The sequence below is a fragment of the Carassius auratus genome, chromosome 21, assembly GCF_003368295.1.
Source record: "Carassius auratus strain Wakin chromosome 21, ASM336829v1, whole genome shotgun sequence".
Taxonomy (NCBI): Eukaryota; Metazoa; Chordata; class Actinopteri; order Cypriniformes; family Cyprinidae; genus Carassius; species Carassius auratus.
The window spans coordinates 15,392,190-15,413,398 of NC_039263.1; the positions used below are offsets into that span (position 1 = coordinate 15,392,190).

At 36.6% G+C, this 21,209-nt stretch overlaps 2 protein-coding genes across 6 annotated transcripts; both read right to left on the reverse strand.

Annotated features, from left to right (window-relative positions):
* Positions 1-309: 309 nt before the first annotated feature.
* Positions 310-8,152, reverse strand: ccdc61 (coiled-coil domain containing 61). The gene is made up of 13 exons (XM_026196267.1): positions 7,944-8,152; positions 7,068-7,232; positions 6,900-6,982; positions 6,332-6,492; positions 6,100-6,252; positions 5,000-5,201; positions 4,803-4,885; positions 4,498-4,721; positions 4,317-4,395; positions 3,749-3,955; positions 1,098-1,131; positions 945-1,011; positions 310-837 (listed from the first exon to the last, which is right to left on the reverse strand). The coding sequence occupies exons 2-13, from the start codon at positions 7,213-7,215 to the stop codon at positions 743-745; spliced, it is 1,536 nt and encodes a 511-aa protein (XP_026052052.1). The 5' UTR covers positions 7,216-7,232; positions 7,944-8,152; the 3' UTR covers positions 310-742.
* An 840-nt stretch (positions 8,153-8,992) lies between these two features.
* lifrb (LIF receptor subunit alpha b) lies at positions 8,993-19,493 on the reverse strand. 5 transcript variants are annotated; one of them, XM_026196272.1, is made up of 18 exons: positions 19,181-19,490; positions 16,157-16,282; positions 14,077-14,261; positions 13,838-13,988; positions 13,504-13,743; positions 13,034-13,160; positions 12,794-12,918; positions 12,563-12,699; positions 12,297-12,450; positions 11,874-11,935; positions 11,593-11,788; positions 11,326-11,517; positions 11,059-11,160; positions 10,800-10,973; positions 10,637-10,711; positions 10,354-10,447; positions 10,179-10,242; positions 8,993-9,709 (listed from the first exon to the last, which is right to left on the reverse strand). In XM_026196272.1, exons 2-18 carry the CDS (start codon positions 16,215-16,217, stop codon positions 9,317-9,319), a joined length of 2,532 nt encoding a protein of 843 aa, XP_026052057.1. In that variant the 5' UTR covers positions 16,218-16,282; positions 19,181-19,490; the 3' UTR covers positions 8,993-9,316. The 5 variants fall into 5 exon arrangements, with proteins under 5 accessions (XP_026052057.1, XP_026052056.1, XP_026052055.1 ...); XM_026196271.1 differs by having other exon boundaries at positions 10,601-10,711; XM_026196270.1 differs by having other exon boundaries at positions 10,601-10,711; positions 11,326-11,788; positions 16,157-16,279; positions 19,181-19,493.
* Between the last annotated feature and the right edge of the window lie 1,716 nt (positions 19,494-21,209).

A 21,209-nucleotide genomic window follows, 5' to 3' on the forward strand; every position in this document is an offset into this window, starting at 1 on the left:
AATAAGAAACAGACTTTTGTGTGAAATGGCAAAAATTATTAAGTGGCCACAAATGAAGCTATGTTAGATGCCATTAGACATGATATCTGCAGCATGTACATTTATGCATTTGGCAGATGCTTACTAGGCAACTTATAAAGACAAACACTTTATCACTACCTTGGAATCAAATCTATAACCGTAGTGTTGCTGATGCCATGCTTTCTCAGTTGAGTTATAGGAACAATAACCTGCATAAATAAAAAGCATATCACATTCCAATATGCTCAGTGATATAATGTCTGTAAAAAATAGACATGAACTGCAAAATCCTTTTATATAAAAAGCTTTGTTTTTCAGTATCTCACAAAACAAAATATGACACCATCTAAAACTAACATAAAACACACACTAATATATATAAAAGAAACAATAACAATGGTCAAACAAACACTAATTCATAAAATGTACACAGGAATGTGTTAAAAACGGTATATCCTGAGGTCATACTTTTGGACACTTCTGGTTAACTTCAAGTCTGATATGGCAGCAGTCCCTTCACAAATTCACTATAACTGCATTTATAAATCTAGCCCAAAAGTTACATTAGGGATAAAGAAAATAAACGGCATTCGGGTCTCATTAGTATGAATGACTACGATAGAGACACGTCTGTACACAGTGTTTGAAAGGAATGATTGTCCAAGTTTTCAGTCTCAGTCTTTGTGCAATAAGCCTTGATTGACATCGGAATCCATCGAGATTAGTGTCCCGTGTCAAGGTCCCGCATGTAGTCCTGCAGGGCCTGGAGTCGAGCGTCAATCTCTGACAGGTCAGCACCCGTGTCAATAGATGTGTCTGAGTAAGAAAAATACACTTGGCTTACATGTATATGCTATTGGTTAAAGATGCATATACATAAATAAAAATAAAAATAAATCATTAAAAAGGAAATGATGTGGTACCTGCCGCTCTCATCCTTTGGGCCGGGGTGCTACACATTGGTTTTTTGTTTATGTGTCTTCCTCTGGACTAAATGGGAAAAAAAGCAATTAGAATTATCCGATACCTAATATTCACAAAAATTAAACAACCTAATGTTTTACATTGTTACTCACCACAGCTGGACCATTATATGCCAGTTTCCTTCCTCTGCAAAAAAATAAACATAAATATCAAAAACAATATCACAATCTTAAAAGTTAAAAAGTTAATTAGCTAATTTTCTAAAATAAACAGAACATGTTTTTTTTGTAACTGATAGAAGTTGTTTATGCTCACCAAGGCAATGTTTAATACTTTGAAATAGTCTTAAAATTTAAAGCATCTATTTTAAAACATCGATAAACAGTTAAAATGTATTGTGATACAACGCTGAATTTTCAGCAGCCATTACTCCAGTCTTCAGTGTCACATGATCATTCTAATATGCTGATTTAGTGGTCAAAAACATTGTCAATGTTGCCAACAAGTTTTGTGGAGCCAGCTAATAGGGCTGTGCGATTAATCGAAATCATGATTTGAGATGTTGCGATTTGCTAATCGCAAAAGCCTGCGATGTGGACGCAATATTACTCTGTTCCAGAGCATATGCATGACTGCAGCCTTCAGTGACAGTCTTACTTAACCAATAGAGTGAGCGCACCTCCATTCTCCCCAATCAGCACTGCTCTAATCAACTGCGTAAATGCCCAACATTAAAAAAAAAAAAAACGGAAAGCGGGAGAGAGACAGAGTGGGATTATGGCATCTACAAGGTCAGATCAATTGAGCATCACAGTCCCGCCCACAGCCCGAGAGAGCTTTGGTGCCAGAAGTAAAATGACCATTCATTTCTCCCATTGACTTTCTGAAAAATCCGTATCTAAAGAGTTTTAGAGCATGTGTGAGGATAACCAGCTATTGCTGAACTCATAAGCATATACAGTAACATATAATTTTGAGTAAAAAAATTCAGAGAAAATCCAAAAAAAAAGTCAAAAGGTACAAGACTGTGTACATATTTTCATTTCGAGCGCAGGAACTTCTCATCCCATAAACCATCGTGCCTCACTGAATTCGACTGAAGCCACAACCGCGAACGAGCTAATCTGATGACAGCCGCTCGCGCAAACTTTTTCCTCCAGTGAAATTTATTTTATATAGTGAATGTGCAGTAATAGCAGTTCTTTCAGTATTAATCGTTTAAATAAATAGTGTTTTATATAGGTAGTGTATTGATTTTTATATTTATCATCGTGTATTTTATATATTGTGTGCGTGTTTGAAAGTGGTTAACGATAACGTCAGCAACATGGTGCAGTGCTTTGTAAATGACTGCAATCACTGCTCAGTCGTCAACATGTCGTTGCCATTACACCAATGTTCAGTAATTGCACAAAAAGGTATGCCTAGGCTAAATATTGTTTTGACAGTGGCATTATAAAATGCTTGATATGACTCATACCATATGAAGGCTACATTAGCCTTGCTAAAGTGGACGATAATGCTAACTAATGTTACCAACCTCCCTGCAAAACTCTCATGGCAGCCAATGAGATCATGATTGCACTGATAAGTCTACTGTGCAAAAACGCAACACAGGTTTTTATTTTATTTAATTTTTTTATTAACGAACTTCAGTCTTCAGGGACCTTCGCGGGGTTTAACCAGACGGTTACACGAGTTCCACCAATCAGATGCATCACTGTGGGATTGTTCAGGATTGTGGGTAATGAAGTACTTAGCCATGACATCGTGAATAAAAGGCATTTATATCAAAACAAGGGTTAATGCCCCATGATCAATTTGCGTTTAAATGAGCATATACTATCGCTTAGTACAGCCGTAGCTGGTTTTAAGTCTACCATGTATGGTTACGTTTTATGGCTTATACCCCAAATGTCAATGCAGAAATTGCATTGAATTTTTACTTCCGGCACCAGCTGTGGGCGGGACTGTGATGCTCTATAGTTAGGCAAAAATAAAGCTAAAGAAAAAGGTAATGTAACTTAAGCTTTGAAAAGAAGCTTACCGACAACGAACAAACAATCAAAAAACACAATGCTCAAGAGCATCTCTTATTGCATGTTCGCTATTGCCAATTCAGAAGACTGAACACACAGCCTGTGTCTCTAAATGCTTCTCACAGATGCTCCTCTCTTCCCCATGCAGTGCAAATCCCGCATCACGGACGAGTCGATCACACTTGCTGCACTCACGCTGTCTGTTTTGTAACGCTCGGTTATATTCTCACGCGCGGCCCTGCACCTTTCCACGAGTGCATCTGGCAGTATGGATGAGGTTCGACACATGTGCGCAACCTTCGTCAGCTCGTGCCTGGCTCCCAGTTTAAAACTAATGTAAATTCAGTCTAACTGCTTGCTAATTTAACTTGAATGAAATGAAACATTCAGCACATTTTCCACTTGTTCTTAAAATCCCAAATACAGTGTAACATGTAATAATTGACTAAAGAAATAGTTCTTTATTTATATAAAAAAAAATATTTCCAGTGAAATTCAGTAACTAAGTTAATTCTATAAAATTTCTTATACCATTATAATCTTGTCTGCTAAAAAAAAAAAAATCTCTATATAACCCCTCCCAAAACTCAATTGAAAGGATTTCAGGGTTATAATGGGAATTGTATTGGGTAGAACAACATTAATTCCTATTGGAGTGATGCCAAAAACTAAAAATAATTTTGTAATGGTTTCATGGAAACTAAGAATTTCAGTTTTTTTTCACCACGGTAATGATACTCAACCTGCTTTGTTTATTGACTTGCCTGCTATTTAGAGGCTTAGCAAGCTCTTCAAACTCTGCTACTGATCCTTCTGAAGAGCACCGGCTCCTTCTGCTCTCCACAGACACACTCCTCCCCCTGCCAGCACTTCCTGCTCTCATCAGCTGAGGAACAGGCTCCCTGGAGCGTGAACGCCCTCTTTCCATCAGAGACGGTGAAGCCAGCATGTCCCTTCTAGTCTTCCTCTGACTGTTGGGAACAAAAGATGACCTCATGTATATCTGTGAAAGCAGGAAATGGGTCCAGCTGCCTACAAATAAATTCTACCAGATTATAACTGGTCAAACGGACACAAGACTCATTCTCTTATCAGCCTGATCCCTGAAGTCACAGAATTTTTTTCTTGCACTGGTGTGGGATCAACGGTCGGAGAAAATTAATTCATGCAAGGGGCAAAAACAGCATATAGTTCACACCTGTCAAAGTAAACCGCATTCCTGCTCACAGACAGGGCAATGCTTGTAGAAAAAGAGATGACAAATAAAACAAAACAGCAGAAGAGCAACATAAAAGATAAAAACTTCAAACTGAAAAGGTGAAAGTGTCTTACTTCTTCATCTCGGTTTCTTTTTGGCGTCGCTGTCGGTCTTGAATGTAGGCTGTAGGGTCAAACCGAGACACTCGCGACCCTGTCATGAGAACACAAGACTTCAAATCAAAAGACTAAAAACAGGGCCTATGCCTTTTTTTCTTGACTTTGACCATGAAGATACTGCCTTGACAGATTGCACCTGTTGGAGATGGTGAAGGTCTTGTGATGCAGTTCCGAGACCCTGAAGAGTCTGCCCTCCTAATTCTCTCCTCTGACCTCCGAGTCCTGTCCTCCATCCTCTCCCTCGACCCGGAGCGCGCTCTTACCCCCACACGGGTCAAACTGCGCTCTCTGGATAAAGACCGATGGACCTCTCCATCACCCCTGAGACCACTTCGACCAGACATGACTGGCGTCGCTCGACTGTCAAAATAGGACGAATAAGATGATTAACATATGATAAAAAAATTTAAACAGACAAAGATGGTAATTAATTATGTTCACCCGCGTCGTAACAAGGCCAGCTCAGTGGTCAGACTTTTAACACGTATCCGTAGAGCCCGTTCTGATGCTCGGAGTTCCTCCAACTATCAACAAGAGTGAATTTGTACAGTTAAGTTGGTGCATTACTACGTATGAGTGTCTTACAATGTCATCTTGACAATCTCATGACTATACAACACTTATCTGCTTAAACGCACCTGTTCCAGAAGGAGGCGCTGTTCTTGGCTCCTCTTGTTTGCAGAGCGCTGGCTTTTTGCCCTTTCCTTCAGCAGCTGTTCCTCCAGGCTACGCACGGCCTCTCTGAGCCCACGAGCCCCAGGAGTAGAACCAGCCCCTACCATCTGTAGACGATCCAGAGCCTTGGCCAAGGCTTCCTTTTCATCTCTCACCAAAGCCAACCTGATAAAACAGAAGGAAAATTATTTGTGAGCAACATTAACTTTTTACTCATTGTGGGTAAAATATTTAAATTACTTTAATTATTGAAAGGATAGTACACCCAGAAATGAAAATTCTGTCCTCATGTCGTTCCAAACCTGTAAGACCTTTGTTCATCCTCGGAACACAAATGAAGATATTTTTGATGAAATCTGGTCGCTTTCTGACCCTCTCATAGACAGCAAGGGTACTACCACCATCAAAGCACAGAAATGCAGTGAGGACAACATTAAAATAGTCCATGTGACATCAGTAGTTCAACCATAGTTTTATGAATCTAAGAGAATACTTTTTGTGCACAAAGAAAACAAAAATAACGACTTAATTAACAATTAGTCTCCTCCGCAGTACCCTGGCGCCATTATGGAGAGTATTACAATGCATGTGCATGCTTTAATCTGAACGTAAACAAGACACAGCACATGCATGTTCTGTGTCAGCAGCACCACGTGCATATGTTGTTTACGTTCAGATCAAAGTATGAGTTTACGCCGTTTATGTACTCCAAATGTCCTTACTGCTTTTCGGTGCTTTGATCTTGGTAGTTCCCTTGATGTCTTTGGAGGGTCAGAGAGCTTGGATTTCATCAGAAATATTTTAATCTGTTACGATGCTGTACGAAGGTCTTGTATGTTTGAAATGACATGAGGTTCAGTAATTAATGAAAGAATTTTCATTTTTGGGTGAACTATCCCTTTAAGAAAATTTATAAGGTACAACAATGTAAAGGATTTTTCTTTCTTCTATTGTGCACCTGCCAGCAACTAACCAGGTGTGCAAGAGGTGTTTTTTTTTCTTCTTTGAAAGCACTGAAAATTATTTAAATATTTAAGCACATATTTTATAAGGAAAAACTGACTCTGCACGGAGCTTGCGCGTTTCCTGGTCTGACACTTTGTGGTCTCCTCTCAGTCCCAGTGTTTTCAGCTCGGCCCTCAGAGCTCTGATCTCTCTTTGAAGCTCTGCGGGATCAGGTTTGCCCAGATATGGAAGTGGAAGAGGATAGTGTATCCTACAAAAATACAACTTTTTAAAAACTGACCCATTTAAGAGCTGGTTAAAACAGACAGAGTGATCAAAACTACATCAACCTGTCAAACTCCACAGTGTAGATGAGGATGAGGTATCGTTTAGCACTGAGGGCAGGAGACTGTGGCTGAGCTCGAGGTCGGCCGACGACACCTGCCTTTCTGTTCCGCAGAAGCTCGAGGTCAGAATAGGTCAAGAGGTCAAGGGTCACTGATTCACTGGACTGCAAAATATAATTTTTTTCAACATAAAAGACTGGTTTAATCACTGTGACATTTTTTATTTTTAATTATGATTTTTTTTCTAAGTAGTATTGCTTTTATTTTACAATGAATTATTACAAGTTATTTTTTATATTTGTGGATTATTTTTATTTAGTAATACAGGAATAATAACAATAATAATAAAAACTAATAATTATTCTTAATATTTTATAGCCATATTGATGTGTAATAAGGCCAAATTGTGCAGATTTTTTTTTAATCAGAAGAGACCATACACAAGAAAATAAAACACAATTATTTTTTTTTTATTTTTTTCAGCCCTAGTGCATTTACTGTCTCGACAAGCTTTAAGAATCAAGACCCCATATTAAATAGGATTTTTATGGCTTTTATTCTTTGGACGAACCTTGTTGACAGCGGACTCAAGCATGCTGCAGAATACTGGAAACTGTTTAAAATTCCCAGTTTTCCGGGTCAGGTCCTCAATATCTAATCATAAAAAAAAGTTGCAATGACATAAAACAACGTTTCATGCGAGCAAAAATTATAAATGTGTTTTAAAAGCTCAACTCACAGGCAGGATCAAACTCTCCTCTCCACTGGTCTGCTGTAACAACATCTGAAATCTCTACCATTAGTAGCCGCTCCGCCAGCTCGACCTTGACAGCAAATTCAGTCCCTCGAAATTTCATTTCTTCCTGCACAACTGTGCCAACCTCCATTGCTTGCCACTGACAGCCTGAAGAAATCATTGCACAGGGTTCAACAGAGTCAATGCAGTTCCTGCTGTTATTAGTATTTCTTGATTACAGCCATGTTACACAAAGTACAGACAAATACTGTAGATAGATATACAGACACACTTTGCATTAAAACAAAGCCTATTGAGAATAATCAAACTGTGTTATCAGATCAAAACAGTCATTTTAACCGGACAGTCTCCACACTATGAAGATCTGCAGAGATTATTTTAGTGCGGTTCATGTCAAACACACACTGAGCTGTCCATTACAAATGTCAACTTCTTCACAGCCATGACACAGGACGGATTTGGGTCATGAACCATTTCAATGAATGAGACTCTTATTTCAGTTACACTTGACTGAATTTCTTTGAATCAAAGATAAATAGAGGCTGTATGACCTCATTTATTCATGAATCAGTAAGCAACACAAGTTGCAAACTACTAAACATCTCAGCTAAAAACTGATGAGGGACTTGCTAACGTTGACCCAAAAGATTTGCCAGAAGACTGCCAACGCAGGGATAGTCACACAACCAAACTATAAAATCAATTGCATGAATATTAAAACATCTTAAGTCATGGTTTTGAGGGCTACAGAGGAAGATGAGATTACAGATGATGATAAATGTGGGTAAATTAACGTTACTGTTAAGACAGATGAATCTCATACCATATACAACTAACGTTAGCACGCTAGCAACATACCCGTTATTGGTGGAAATGTGTTAGGCAGGCACGAGCTGTTCGATTAAAACTCTACATTTAAAACGTCGATGGAATAAGTGTCAAAAAATAGAAAACAAAACAAAATCTCCTCTCTGCTAATTTATCGAAAGCATGTCCAGTAAACTGGTCGTTACCGAGCTCGAACAACTGAAAACAGCGGCTCAATGACCGGGAATTTAAAACTCCCGCCCACAACTGTTTACATTGGTCAACTCGTGTAGATGTTGGAATTCTATTGGCTGCCCTGCCTGTCAATCAAAATGAAAGCTTTTCACTGTAGCAACGCCCTTTAGCAAGATTTCACGCCCATAAAAGTGATTTTTGTGGCATCTGTTTAATTTTCTTATGCAATTGATACATGTTACCATATATTATTTATTTAAATATAACGTTGACACATACAACCCTTTTTGTGAAACTTAAATTATACTTCATTTAGTTGTGATTTCTTCAGTCTTGAAACAATGCTTTGATTGTTAAGAATGTTTCATCTGACTTTTGTTATATCATTGTCATAGATTATTTTCGCCTTTTATATTAATGATAATTTTTTTTTTTTTTTTTTTTGCATAAACTTTAACTACTTTTGTTTTAACAACTTAATTGCATTAAGGTACAATCTCCCGTCTATTAATAATAAAAGCGATCAAAACATCTAGAATATGTACATGTTTGACTGTTCATCATGGCCTTTATATTTCATCATAGTCTTTAGACCACAAGAGGGAACTATTGCCATTGGAGCATAATGCTAGCAACACCAAGGTCATGTGTTGAATTCACCGAGTTCACAGATGTTGAGAGTATGTGTTAAATAAATGTGGTAACATTTTATTTTAAGGACCAATTCTCACTATTAACTAGTAGCCTATTATCATGTATATTACTAGCGTGTTGGCTGTTTATTAGTAAGCCTCTTTACTTAATACATTAGGTAGATTAATGCTTTATTATACATGACACATTCTAGATCCCTTAAACCGACCCCATACTTAAATGTAACAACTTCCTTACTAAGTATTAATAGATAAGTAGCAAATTAGGAGTTTATTGAGGAAAAAACTCTTAGTTAATAGTGAATATTTGCTCCCTAATCTAAAGTTTTACCATAAATGTAATTCAATAACAAAATTCAATGCAAATATACAGAGGCAGTTGTAAAGGTGGTCACAGCTTTTTTTTTTCATCACAGTGTTTAAAAAAAAATACAGTTCACTACTTATTTTACAAGAGACAGTGCTGAGAAAACAGTACAGTATAAATAACATGAATTCAGTGGTATTTACATTGGCATAATTTGCATATACATGGTGTGCATGCCAAGACACGACACTGAGGTTTATCTACTGGAGCTAAGCATCTGTAAGATATGCTGTCTGGGGCTTGTAGCCTTCTGATACTTTGCCAGCAAAATTATTTTGAACAAATTTAGGGATTGGGAGGTAAGCATCCTGCATTTCCAGTGAAAGATCGGATATCTGAGCAACACCAACTGGTTCTGGTATGGTCAAGTTATAAGAAGCGTTCTCAATAATTGAGGTAAGCTTCTCCAAAGGACAATATGACACATCAACTGGAGATTTAGAAATGTTCTGGTTGAAATGCTGTGCAGGAACCACTCTGGAGTTCGAGCTGATGAGGTCATGGCCATGTAGACTTTCTGAGATTGAAGGATGCTCTAAACCGTGGACCTCTTGGATCTCACACTTCATGTACCCCTCGGTCATCTCGGTACAATTAATGCCCTGGAAACAACAAACCAACATGGTAACAAAACATTCTTTCGCTTATTTATTAATCCAATGATTTACCAAACAAAACAAATGTTTGTGTTGCAATTGAACCATAATTTATGTGATCTGGGTCATAACTATTTTGCATAGTTTTTGAGCATATGGGTATCTCATGCAACTAATCCATATTGGAATCGGTCTAATTTGATAATTTTATCAAGTGACAGATACACACATAAATATACTATAAGTTATAAACACATCCTTTGATGTCAACTACAAACAAATCTGGTTACTCTTGTGTTTTAAAATTGATATGATTTCTATGATAAAGTATATGGTTTGTTGCATTTAACTGTTAGGATTTAACACAGTAAGGACAGACTTGTGACCCTCATACATGAAAATTATAATAATTACTAGAAAAAAAAAAAAACATCTGTTAGCAAAGTTATAAATTATAAGGGGGCTGATGGCTCACCTTTGGCATCCATTTCCCTGCAAGTTTTGGTTCAGGAATATCTGGATAGAACACTTTCTTTAACCTAAAGGATTTTTAAGAGTGACATTTTAATTGCAGCAGAAAATAGAAAATCTATAGGAAATATTGGAATTTAAAAAAAACACATGACATAACACTGGAAAATCGTCCTTACCATTTCCGTTTCCTGTAGCAAAGAACTGTGATGATCATGAAGATAAGCGTTACTGTACTGCAAACCACAATAGTGGCTGAAATCATCTGGTCAACTATGAAGATTTTGTCAAATTGCACACAATGTTATCACATTTCATATATGCTATTTACTGTATATTTGCTTATTAAACATAAAAATAGGTTTCAATTATAATTGATTATATTTAATATTATTAAAATACTTAAGAATTTTTTTTAATACATACTGGTTTCTACGTTCATTTTGTGTGTGGCATAGTCACCTTCCCCTCTAGATGTAATGGCACTAACACGGAAGGTATAGAAGCCTGGATCTAATTTCAAATTAACTTCAGGCACTAAAATTAAAACAAAGTAAGTCCATTTATAATGTAATCTTTAAAATAAAATAATAAACATTTGACGGCAATTAGAGAATTAACTTACCCTCTGTCCATGCCGTGTTAATATGGCTTTCTGCCGTTTCAGAACCAGAAAGCAATGTTACGATCTTGTAGCTTTGTATGAAGCCGTTTTGCTGTTCTAAGGGAACTTCATCCCAGGAAAGCTCAACATTTCTTCCTTTATTTTTACCTTTCAAATTCTCAACTTTTCCCGGTTCTGAGAACAGAAATAGCAGAATGAAAAATAAGTAAGACATCATTTTTGGGTTAGCTATTCTTTAAATATTGAATTTTGTGCTTACTTTTCTCTATAGCATAACCTTCACTCCTCTTGAGAAGCTTTGGTGAATCATCTGTGCAGGCGTAGACAGAGACAGTGTATCTCACTCCTTCCTCAAAAATACCTGTGAGAAATAGAACCATATAGCGGTTATCCTCCCTTTGAACATAACCACAGCTCCCTGAACCACTGATGACCCATTGCACATGCACAAATTCAGTATTACAACAAAAACAGATGAGTCAAAGTGAGTCAAATGATTCATCTTTATGTTATCTTAATAACTGACCAGATCGTTTCCAGGTTTCACAGGCACCACTGTCACATTTTGGGATTTTCTCCCATGCTACAGCACATTGCGTCTTTTTGTATGTTGGAAACCATTCAACAACATAGCCACAGGTAGAACTGGGGTATTCTTCCCAAGACATTTCCAAGCCACCCTTACTGCTATTGATACGGCCTACATCGACTTCGTTTTCTGTGAAAATAATGAAAGCAACTTCATTCAAACACAACCTTTTCAACCAATGAAAAACTGCATTCTGAATCTCACCAGGATAACTCGGGACGATGATGGTAGAAGGAGGAGAACGACCGGCAGAGTTATTAGCTGAGACTGTGATGATTTGACCACTTTTTTCAATCCCAGTGATGTTGTAGCAGAGCTGTGTTTTTAGTTCTTTTTTCATTTTTCCAATGGTAATTTCATATCCTGTAATCATCCCATGGCTTTGTTGTTGAGTTAGAGGCTTTTAAATATTAAAAAGGGTCATTTTTATTTGTTTGACTGCAGCCACATAAAGCTAAAGTAGTGCCAAATCCAACTGCTCTTACCTTCCACAAGACAGATGTAGTTTGTTCAGAATAATGAATCCAAACATCTAGTGCTTCTGGAACTGAAGAGGGATTATTAGTGTTAATCAGATTACACAGCTGCTGAATCATTCTTACTCATCTGGTTAGTTCAAAAACACTAATTCATTCAGGAAGTGAACTGCATGTTGGTCAGAAATGTACAGAAAATTTTGAACGTAAAATGTTACATTTTTAAACATGGAAGTAAGCTATTTTCTATCAATGTGCGAGACTTTCGATTCATTAGCTGCAATAGGTAGACCTAAATAATTAAAAGACACAGCAACCGGTCTCATGTTAAAAAAAGGCACACTCACAAACATATTTAAAAAAAAAAATGTAATCTGATATATAACTTAATGACCCTATATTTTTAAATATATTAGTCTTCTGAATACTTACTGTCCTCTTTAGTGGAGAACTCAGTAATTTCACTCCAGTCGCCCCATTTGTAGAAGTGCTCATAAGAACCGCACTGTACTTGAGCTGTGTATGTAGTAAAGGGCTGCAGGTTTATAAGTACAGCTGATGAAAGTCCTTCTCCATTGAAGGTTTTCTTTGTGAAAGATGAAAATGTGTGGACATTTGTGAGAATGCATGTTAAGGCCTTGCAAGTGGAAACAGTGGAAAGATAAAACAGAATGCTTATCAATTTTGATGAAACTTACATTATAAATCCTTCCATTGAGCTTCACTTGACAAATCATCGGAAACGAAGCATATTTTTCCTCGTTCCAACTCCACTGAAGAGTGACTTTTCTTGCATGAGCAACACTGGATATTTCACTTGGTGCTCTCAACCATACTGTGCAAGAAAAAAAAGATTAAATTCACAAATAAATTTGTTAAATTTGTAAATGTTTTGGTCAATTGTAAGAAATATTTCAAATAAGTTTTACCTCGATGTGTAGGATCAGCTGTATCAGTAAGAGTCTTTACACCAAGAGGATTTCTGGCAACCAGGGTGCAGTTTGTCACCTGCTTTTTCACTGCATGTATGACACATTTACCAAATTCACAAACTCTGGCAAAATCAAAACAATTGGCATCAGAGAACTGAATCCAGTATGATGAAAGCAAACATGCATGATTCACACTGTATATTAAGATGGATATTATTTTGCCAGCTGCATGGTTACCTTCCATTAAGTGTATAGTTCGTCTTTCTATTAACAGTCAGATGGGTGTTTCGACCCTTTTCCCAGTGACACTCCAAAGAGTTGAGATTCCGTGTTATACATGTCAAATTCTGGTCATCTGGGGGATCTGTAACATTCAGTGAAATTAAAAACTTTAGGCCAGGACTCAAATGTAAAATTCATTTGGTATACACAATGTAATAGTTTGGGGTCAGTAATTTTCTTTCTTCTATCCTCTATTGAAAATATCACATTTTCCCAACCCATCCAAGCAGCATCATCAGTTAAAATGGTGGGAATTTCCCACATGTGGCCATAATCTAATATGAGGGCAAAATATTTTAAAAAAGCTCTGACTAATCTTTACCTCATAAAAAAATGAAGTGCTAGGATTCATTCACTGTAAGCCATTTCAAAACTGACGGGTTTAATTAAACAATTCTTATTAAATATGATGCATTTAGACTTACAGCCAATAAACATTGTAGAGCCAGAAGGGTTTCCCTCAACATCACAGTCTATGTTGGGCATAGAAGGCTTTTCAAATAGAAGTGGTTCTGAGATGTATGTCCTGTTGCTGATGGGAGTGAGAAATACAGATAAAGGACGCTTATCTGTTTCCACGATGCAACAGAACGTGATGTTACTCCCAACCACGAAAACTTGATCGTGAGGATAGACAGTTGTTGTTGCAGCATCTAGATCTCGTCCTGTTATTTTATAGGCAAAACAGTTATTGTTTGGTTGTTTTCCTCTTTTGCATAACAGGTGCATACAGTGTAAGAATAACCTGTGGCTACAAACCTTTGTGTGTGTATAATGGTGTCCATTCACCAATGTGTTGCTCATTATGTCGCCTAAGTCTGACTGAATGGGAAGTGCACTGCAATGGTATAGGTGAAGTCCATTTCCAATGATAGTAGGATGTTTTGTCTTGCATCACATGTATAGTTTCCTACAACAGGGTTTTGACGTTAAAAATGTCCTTAGATGTATATTTCCATTGCTTTTGTTAAAAAAAATTACTTTCACTTTTCACTTACAGAGTGAACAGGCGTCATCTGTTCAGTATGAAGGACTTCTATGTCGTAGCCGACTTTCTTGGATTCATTCTTTTCAGCAAACTTATCTCTCCATGTAACCTTCAACACCCATGCACCACAATCCGATGGTGCACAATAGGATTCTTCTGAATCCACTTTCACCTCTTCTATAGGAACTGGGTGTCCTGTTGAAACATACAAGAAGTCCGTTCTTCTATCAACGATTTCAACTAACAATTAAAATAAGAAGGTATTGTACTATTTAAGGAATAGTTCACCCAAAAATGAACATTTTTCTGAAAATGTACTCATCCTGAGCCTATATCTAAGATATGGATGTGTTTGTTTCTTTGGACAAAAAAACTAATTTGGAGAAATTTAACATTACATCACTTGCTCATCAATGGAGCAGTGAATGGGTACCATCAGAACGAGAGTCCAAGCAGCTGATACAAGCATCACAATAATCCACACGACTACAGTCCATCAATTAAAAGCTATGTGTTTATAAGATCCAAATCATTAGAACTATTTTGGACTGTTTGCTTTTTAAACTTTTTAAATCTGTGCATATTTCTTTCCTGATTCAGATGATTTGTTTTTTCACTAGAAAAAGCAATTATTATGGATAGAGGACTCATTTGAAGTTAAAGACGTGATGGAGTTGTTTATTACAAACATGCAGCTTTTCATGTGGATTTCTTGTGTTTGGACACACATTCTGACGGCAACCATTCACTGCAGAGCATCCACCAGTGAGCAAGTGATACATTTCTCCAAATCTGTTCTGATGAAAAAGCAGACTCATCTTGGATGGCTAAAGGGTGCAAATTTTAAAGAGGGGTGAAATGCTATTTCATGCATACTAAGTTTTTTACACTGTTAAAGAGTTGGATTCCCATGCTAAACATGGACAAAGTTTAAAAAATTAAGTTGTACGTTTGAAGGAGTATTTCTGTTCCAAAAATACTCCTTCCGGTTTTTCACAAGTTTCGGAAAGTTTTTTTTCCGAGTATGGCTCTGTGTGACGTTAGATGGAGCGGAATTTCCTCATATGGGTCCTAAGGGCACTGCCGGAAGAGCGCGCGCTCCCGTATAGCAGAGCACTGAGAGGCTGAGCACAGACAATCACTGATCAGAGCGGGAGCGTTGCGAAATGTCACAAAAGGAGTGTGTTTTTGGTTGCCAGGGCAAGACAACCCTGCACAGATTAACAAAAGAGAAAAAACATCAAGGGACCAGTGGATGGAGTTTATTTTTACAGAACATCAACGGAGTTGTGCAAGTATTTGTGTTTGTTCCCCTGCATTTCGAAGATGCTTGTTTTACAAACAAGGCCCAGTTTGACGCCGGATTTGCACATCGTTTATTTTTTAAGGATAATGCAGTCCCAACGAAAAAGGGTCACGATCGTGTGTTGGAACCGCATGCGGTGAGTAAAACTGCTTAAAATATCTCTGTGTTGTTAACTTAGCTATCGGCGCGTAAGCACATCAAGTAAACAACATGCGATGTTGTCATCAAACTGCACTTTCCACATGTACAGCTTAAAAAAAGAAAAAAAAAGAAAAAAAGACGACAAAGTGGAACTTAGTCATTTTCCAAAACCGCTAAGCAAATATATACAGTTTCAGTACATACCACATAGAGACGTAGTTGCTGATGCTGCTCTTGTTAAATTTCAGCCTCTGGGTCTGATTCTGGATCATAAATATACGCTGAATCTGACTGTTAGCCATGGTTTGTTTTGTCCTCACGGTAATGTCACAGCTTCCAAATGCTCTCAACGCAAAAGCCTACTGGCGCTCGTGATTCTTTAGCTCCGCCCACACGTCACGCCTCCAGCCGGTCGTGTTTTTCCGGGAAAAATCGGTACAGACTATCTTTCTCTTATGAATATAATAAAACTAAAGACTTTTTGGAGTTATGAAGGATGCAGTACTACTCTATAGGTACTCAAGATTAACAGGATATTGAGTGAAAACGAGCATTTCACCCCCCCTTTAAGCAAACATACATTTTTGGTTGAACTGTTTCTTTAAAACTTTAGCAACAACAGTTTATTGCATTGAAGACTCACCATTCTGTTCTGTTTGGCCAATCAGAGAAAAAAGCAAAGCACACAAAAGCCAGACTGACATGATAGAGCTCAGGAGATTCTGGATAAGTAATGGCTCAGCAGTTTCTCCATTAGCAATTAGATCTGCTAAAGAAACAAAATGGTTCAATTAACCATGGCTGAATAACATCTAATAAATGGAAATTTTATCAATCTTCTCTAATAGTTTTTAATTAACAGGAAATAGAGATAGGAGAAACAGAAAATGGAATCATCAGGACATGATTCAACACAAAATCAAATTGCATTATCTTAAGTACATGTAGCATCCACTGCACAACAGACTAACCAGTTTCTTTTTTGAAATATAAAACAGATGATTTTGTTGATTTTTGCTGTTTGGACACTAACCCTTCAACTAATTTGTGATTCAGATATACAATTAGTACAACTTTTCTTATTCTGATGGAGAAACTAAAAGAAGAAACTAAAGTATGAAAAGACTTTCCCAAAAAAAAAAAAAAAAAAAAAAAACTTTTTCCTTATAAAACCAGAAATTGGTTACTACCAAATTCTATTCAAACATATAATTCATCAGGCCATCAATAAGCAGAAATTCTGATTATTGGTGCATTACTACTGGACAATTAGCATCTTTAAGTCTGTTGTAGAGAAGACTATCATAATTTATGATCTGCGGCTATGAAAATGAGTAAACATAAAGACCACAGATGTTGACTGAAATGGTTGAACTGTACTTAGTTGTGAACAAATGCATGTCCAAAATATCAAATGCTGATCTAGTAAGTAAACAAGAGTACCAATAAATATTACTGACAATAGAAAGCATGATATTGTTTATTTAAATAGGGAGTCATCTCATTTATCACCAGTAAAATATGGAGTCCCACAAGGATCTGTCCTAGGTCCCGTTCTATTTTCAATATACATGTTGCCCCTTGGTAATATTATTAGAAAATACGGGATTAGTTTCCACTGCTATGCTGATGATACTCAGCTATATATCTCAAGGAGACCAGATGAAACTTCTAAATTATCTAAGCTAACAGAATGTGTTAAAAATGTAAAAGATTGGATGACCAATAATTTTATCTTATTAAATTTGGATAAGACAGAGATATTAATTATTGGACCAAAAAACAGTACACAGAATCTTGTAGATTACAATTTGCAACTAGACGGATGTACTGTTACTTCCTCTACAGTCAAAAATCTGGGTGTTATATTAGACTTGTCTTTTGAAAATCATATTTCCCATGTTACAAAAACTGCATTCTTCCATCTTTGAAACACTGCCAAGCTATGAAATGTTACCTGTTTCTGGTGAAGTTCCGTATCAGTTACAAATTATCATTACTTACCTATAAGGCCCTTAATGGTTTAGCTCCTGCGTACCTAAATAGCCTTATACCACGTTACAACCCATCACGCTCCCTAAGGTCACAAAACGCTGGACTTTAGGTAGTTCCTAGGATAGCAAAGTCCACTAAAGAAGGTAGAACCTTTTCACATTTGGCTCCCAAACTCTGGAATAGCCTTCCTGATAATGTTCGGGGTTCAGACACACTCTCTCTCTTTAAATCTAGATTAAAAACGCATCTCTTTAATAATGCATCTCTTAAATTGTGACTGCAGTTGTATCTGATCAAATGTGCTTTCTTATTCTTCAGCTTGGGTTAAACTAATTAATTTTACTTTGTTGGAACAGCAGCTATGCTAATGATGTCTCTCTTTGTTTCTCTGTTTTGCCACGGGTAACTAGGATTTACAAAAGCTCCAGTCTGGATCCAGAACACCTGAGAAGAGATGATGCTGACCCCTCAGAGGACCTCAGATGATGCTAACCCTGAATCAACAAACAGAACTAACAAATATTGCTACAAGTGTGACTGCATCATATAATAATTGCTGTTAATAGTGTTCATCGTCTGGCTGACTACGTCTTGTATTACTTTTTTTTTTCTGAAAAATCCTGTCATACGCGCACAAACTGACAGTCACCACTTATAAGCTACTACTAAATATTGTAGAAACATAATTTCCTGTAAAGTTGCTTTGTAACGATTTGAATTGTAAAAAGCGCTATACAAATAAATTTTGAAATTGAATTGATTTCTCACATCAAGACACGCATTAATTTTAAGTGCTGTCATTTATAGATCACTAATATTTTGTATATCCTTTTAATATTTTGCTTTCTCGCCTGGAAAATTTTACACCATATGTGTCTCCATGTCTATTTCGCAACATAATATGCATGGTTTAATGGTACATTTTTTTGTACTCTGTTGAGAGTTCAAATAATCATACCATCTGTTTAGTTTCTAAATAACTGTGTGTTTGTGAGTAAAGATACTGTATATTACTCATAGGAAACGCAAAGTAATAATTCTTTACAGATGACCTCAGGACCAAGAGTCTGGTGATGTCTAAAGGTTGCATGCAAGCGATCTGCAACTAAATACTAGCTTTTAATCTTTTACATCTGCCTTAAATTCAACTGTTCCAATACTTATGCTCCCATCAAATAGTGGGACGAACTCTAAAAGTGCTGTTCTTTTTATTTGGTAAAACATGTATGTATCGAAATACCTAATAATAAAATTTGTTTTGTTGCATATTCATCTTTTAATCATATTTGCAAATGTCTTGACTCCACAGCAGAGAAAGCAATTATGTATTTATTGTTCCAATACTTATGGAGGGCACTGTGTAAATATAGAGTACAACACACACACAGTATATATAACATATACTGTATATTACATGTCGTATTGTACAAACAATTATTTTACAAAAAAATTATGGCACAGACCTAATGAATATACATTACCTAATAAAACAGAATTTTCAAATAAGCGAGCATGAGTATGAGCATATGCTCATCTCTCCTTTTGAACCGAATCGAAATTATGCCACAAAACACATCCAGCTAGTTATTATAGGATTGTTGTTACTGAGAACTCATTACACAATGTAAAAATTCATCACAATTTTAAAAGAATGACGAGAATAAACACCCACCTTTGTAAACTGTGCGCAGCCTTAAAGCCTCAAGAATAAGCTATGGTTTTCCTTACATTGTTTTCGATGAAAGCTAGAAACGTCAAAGTTGTGAGAGCTGAGTTTTAGAACACAACAGAGTTCACCCGCGGTTCGCTCGCTAAAAGCGGCAGGAGTGTGAGAACTTGTAGTGGGAGGATCTCAGTGGAAGCGTGCGTGCGGGAAGTTACGAGATAATACTCACTAGAAAGGGAATCAGTATGAACAAGGTAACTAACCGCTGTGATAATGGTAGCACGTTAAATCTTTTCCCAATCGCCATCTCGAAGATTTTAGGCTAATATCGATATAGTCCTGTGTACAATACTCATTATAAGATGAGAGCTCAATTTCACCTTTTCACAACTGTCGTCGCTGAGTGGAGAACTCAATATAGATCTAGATTAGGTAAACTGTTATAAGATATGGCAATACTCCAGTCATGTTAGTAACGTTAAGTGAAGACAGTATCGTTCCGTATCTGACAAAATTTACAAAGGACAACAAACACACAAGGGAGGGGGTTATAGCAAAAAAGAAAATGACTGCCTGTTCCGTGGAAAGCTGCGGAAGTCTTTCTGTGGAATTGTTGCTCGGGCTGGGTGGAAGGACTTTCTAATTGGAAAAGATACTAAATATTTTCCAAAACACAACACTTGAGAGCAGAAGCAAGGAAATTGAGGTTTATTTTATTTTATGACGGACGCATCCCTTTCATTAGATTCTCAAGGCTGATTGCTAATGCCCCCCAAAACACATTAAATGATACAATTAAAGAAACAGTTTAAGTATGTACAACAGTTTTAGATGCTTTTTCCCTTCAGGAAAAATATAAATAACACTTCTTGCATCAGTCTCTGCAATTTCATTATTAAATGGTGCTTACATTTCATACAGTGCTCTGCAAAATCAAGAGTGAACTTAAAAGAAAGAGAAAAAAAATAAATCACTGAAAGATGCATTTAGTTTGGTGAACAATGAACAGATGTACATTTAAAATATATTCATTTCCTTTACACTCTTAGCATTAATGGTGATGGAGAAAACAACCCCTTTAAAATACTTGGAACTCGTTCCACAAATACAAGAGACTATGCAATCATTGGCGCTTGTTTAGGTTTTAAAAACATCAATTCATTTTTTTATCATTTAAAAAAAAATATTTTATAACAATCTGACAATGGCTTCCAGTCATGGGTTTCACACAGCCCCTAGTTAAAAATGGAAGCAAGAAAATAATATAACCACCCAACCATCTGGCATTCTAGGATATTTTCACCACACACTCTAATGACTTTGTGGAAATTATTTATTCAAGAACACTTCTGAAAATATTAGGGGAAGATTCCAGATAAGTGGCTTAATTATTCTTCAATGTCCAGCCAGCATAAGTAAAAAAGACTCCATCCTATCCCAAACATTATCTGTTGCTCTTGGACAGTTTCCATATTTATTTTTTCCCTATCCATTATACTGCAGATAGGGGTTAGAATGCACATGCACTTAAAAAAATTCCCCTGAAGTCTAAAGGGAAGTACTTTAACAACAAATAGTATTATCGCTGGCCATATCACACTCAGAATAAATTATGGAAGTTGAAACCTGATGCTTAATTCAAAAGCCAAGGCAGGCAAAGGCAGATTTATTAGTTCCTATAATAAATAAAACAAGGAAAAAGGGCAAATTCATTCATTCTTAAAGTTAGGGTTAAAGCCAATACAAATAAGGCAAAATAATTAAAGCTGCCTAAACAATTAAAATGGCCCAGCCAATAAAATGAAGCAATCGTCTTATCTTCAATAACAAGTGATTTGTGCATACAGAATTAACAGGCACATTGCATAGAAATAATTCAAATTCACTTCAAATTTACACGTACAAAGTGGGATATAACCTTTTTTGCCAATGTTTTTTTTTTAATGCAATGTTAAAGCTGCAGTAGGTAACTTTTGTAAAAATATATTTGTTAAATCTGTCATTATGTCCTGACAGTAGAATATGAGAGATAATC

Coding starts and splice junctions, on each gene's coding strand:
- lifrb (XM_026196270.1), bottom strand. CDS start 16,217: ATGTCAGTCTGGCTTTTGTGTGCTTTGCTTTTTTCTCTGATTGGCCAA. Junction 10,974..11,058: donor AGGTTATGCTATAGAGAAAA/GTAAGCACAAAA, acceptor TTCTGTTCTCAG/AACCGGGAAAAGTTGAGAAT. Junction 10,712..10,799: donor TAACACGGCATGGACAGAGG/GTAAGTTAATTC, acceptor TTTTAATTTTAG/TGCCTGAAGTTAATTTGAAA.
- ccdc61 (XM_026196267.1), bottom strand. CDS start 7,215: ATGGAGGTTGGCACAGTTGTGCAGGAAGAAATGAAATTTCGAGGGACT. Junction 1,012..1,097: donor CATATAATGGTCCAGCTGTG/GTGAGTAACAAT, acceptor TTTCCCATTTAG/TCCAGAGGAAGACACATAAA. Junction 838..944: donor CCAAAGGATGAGAGCGGCAG/GTACCACATCAT, acceptor TTTCTTACTCAG/ACACATCTATTGACACGGGT.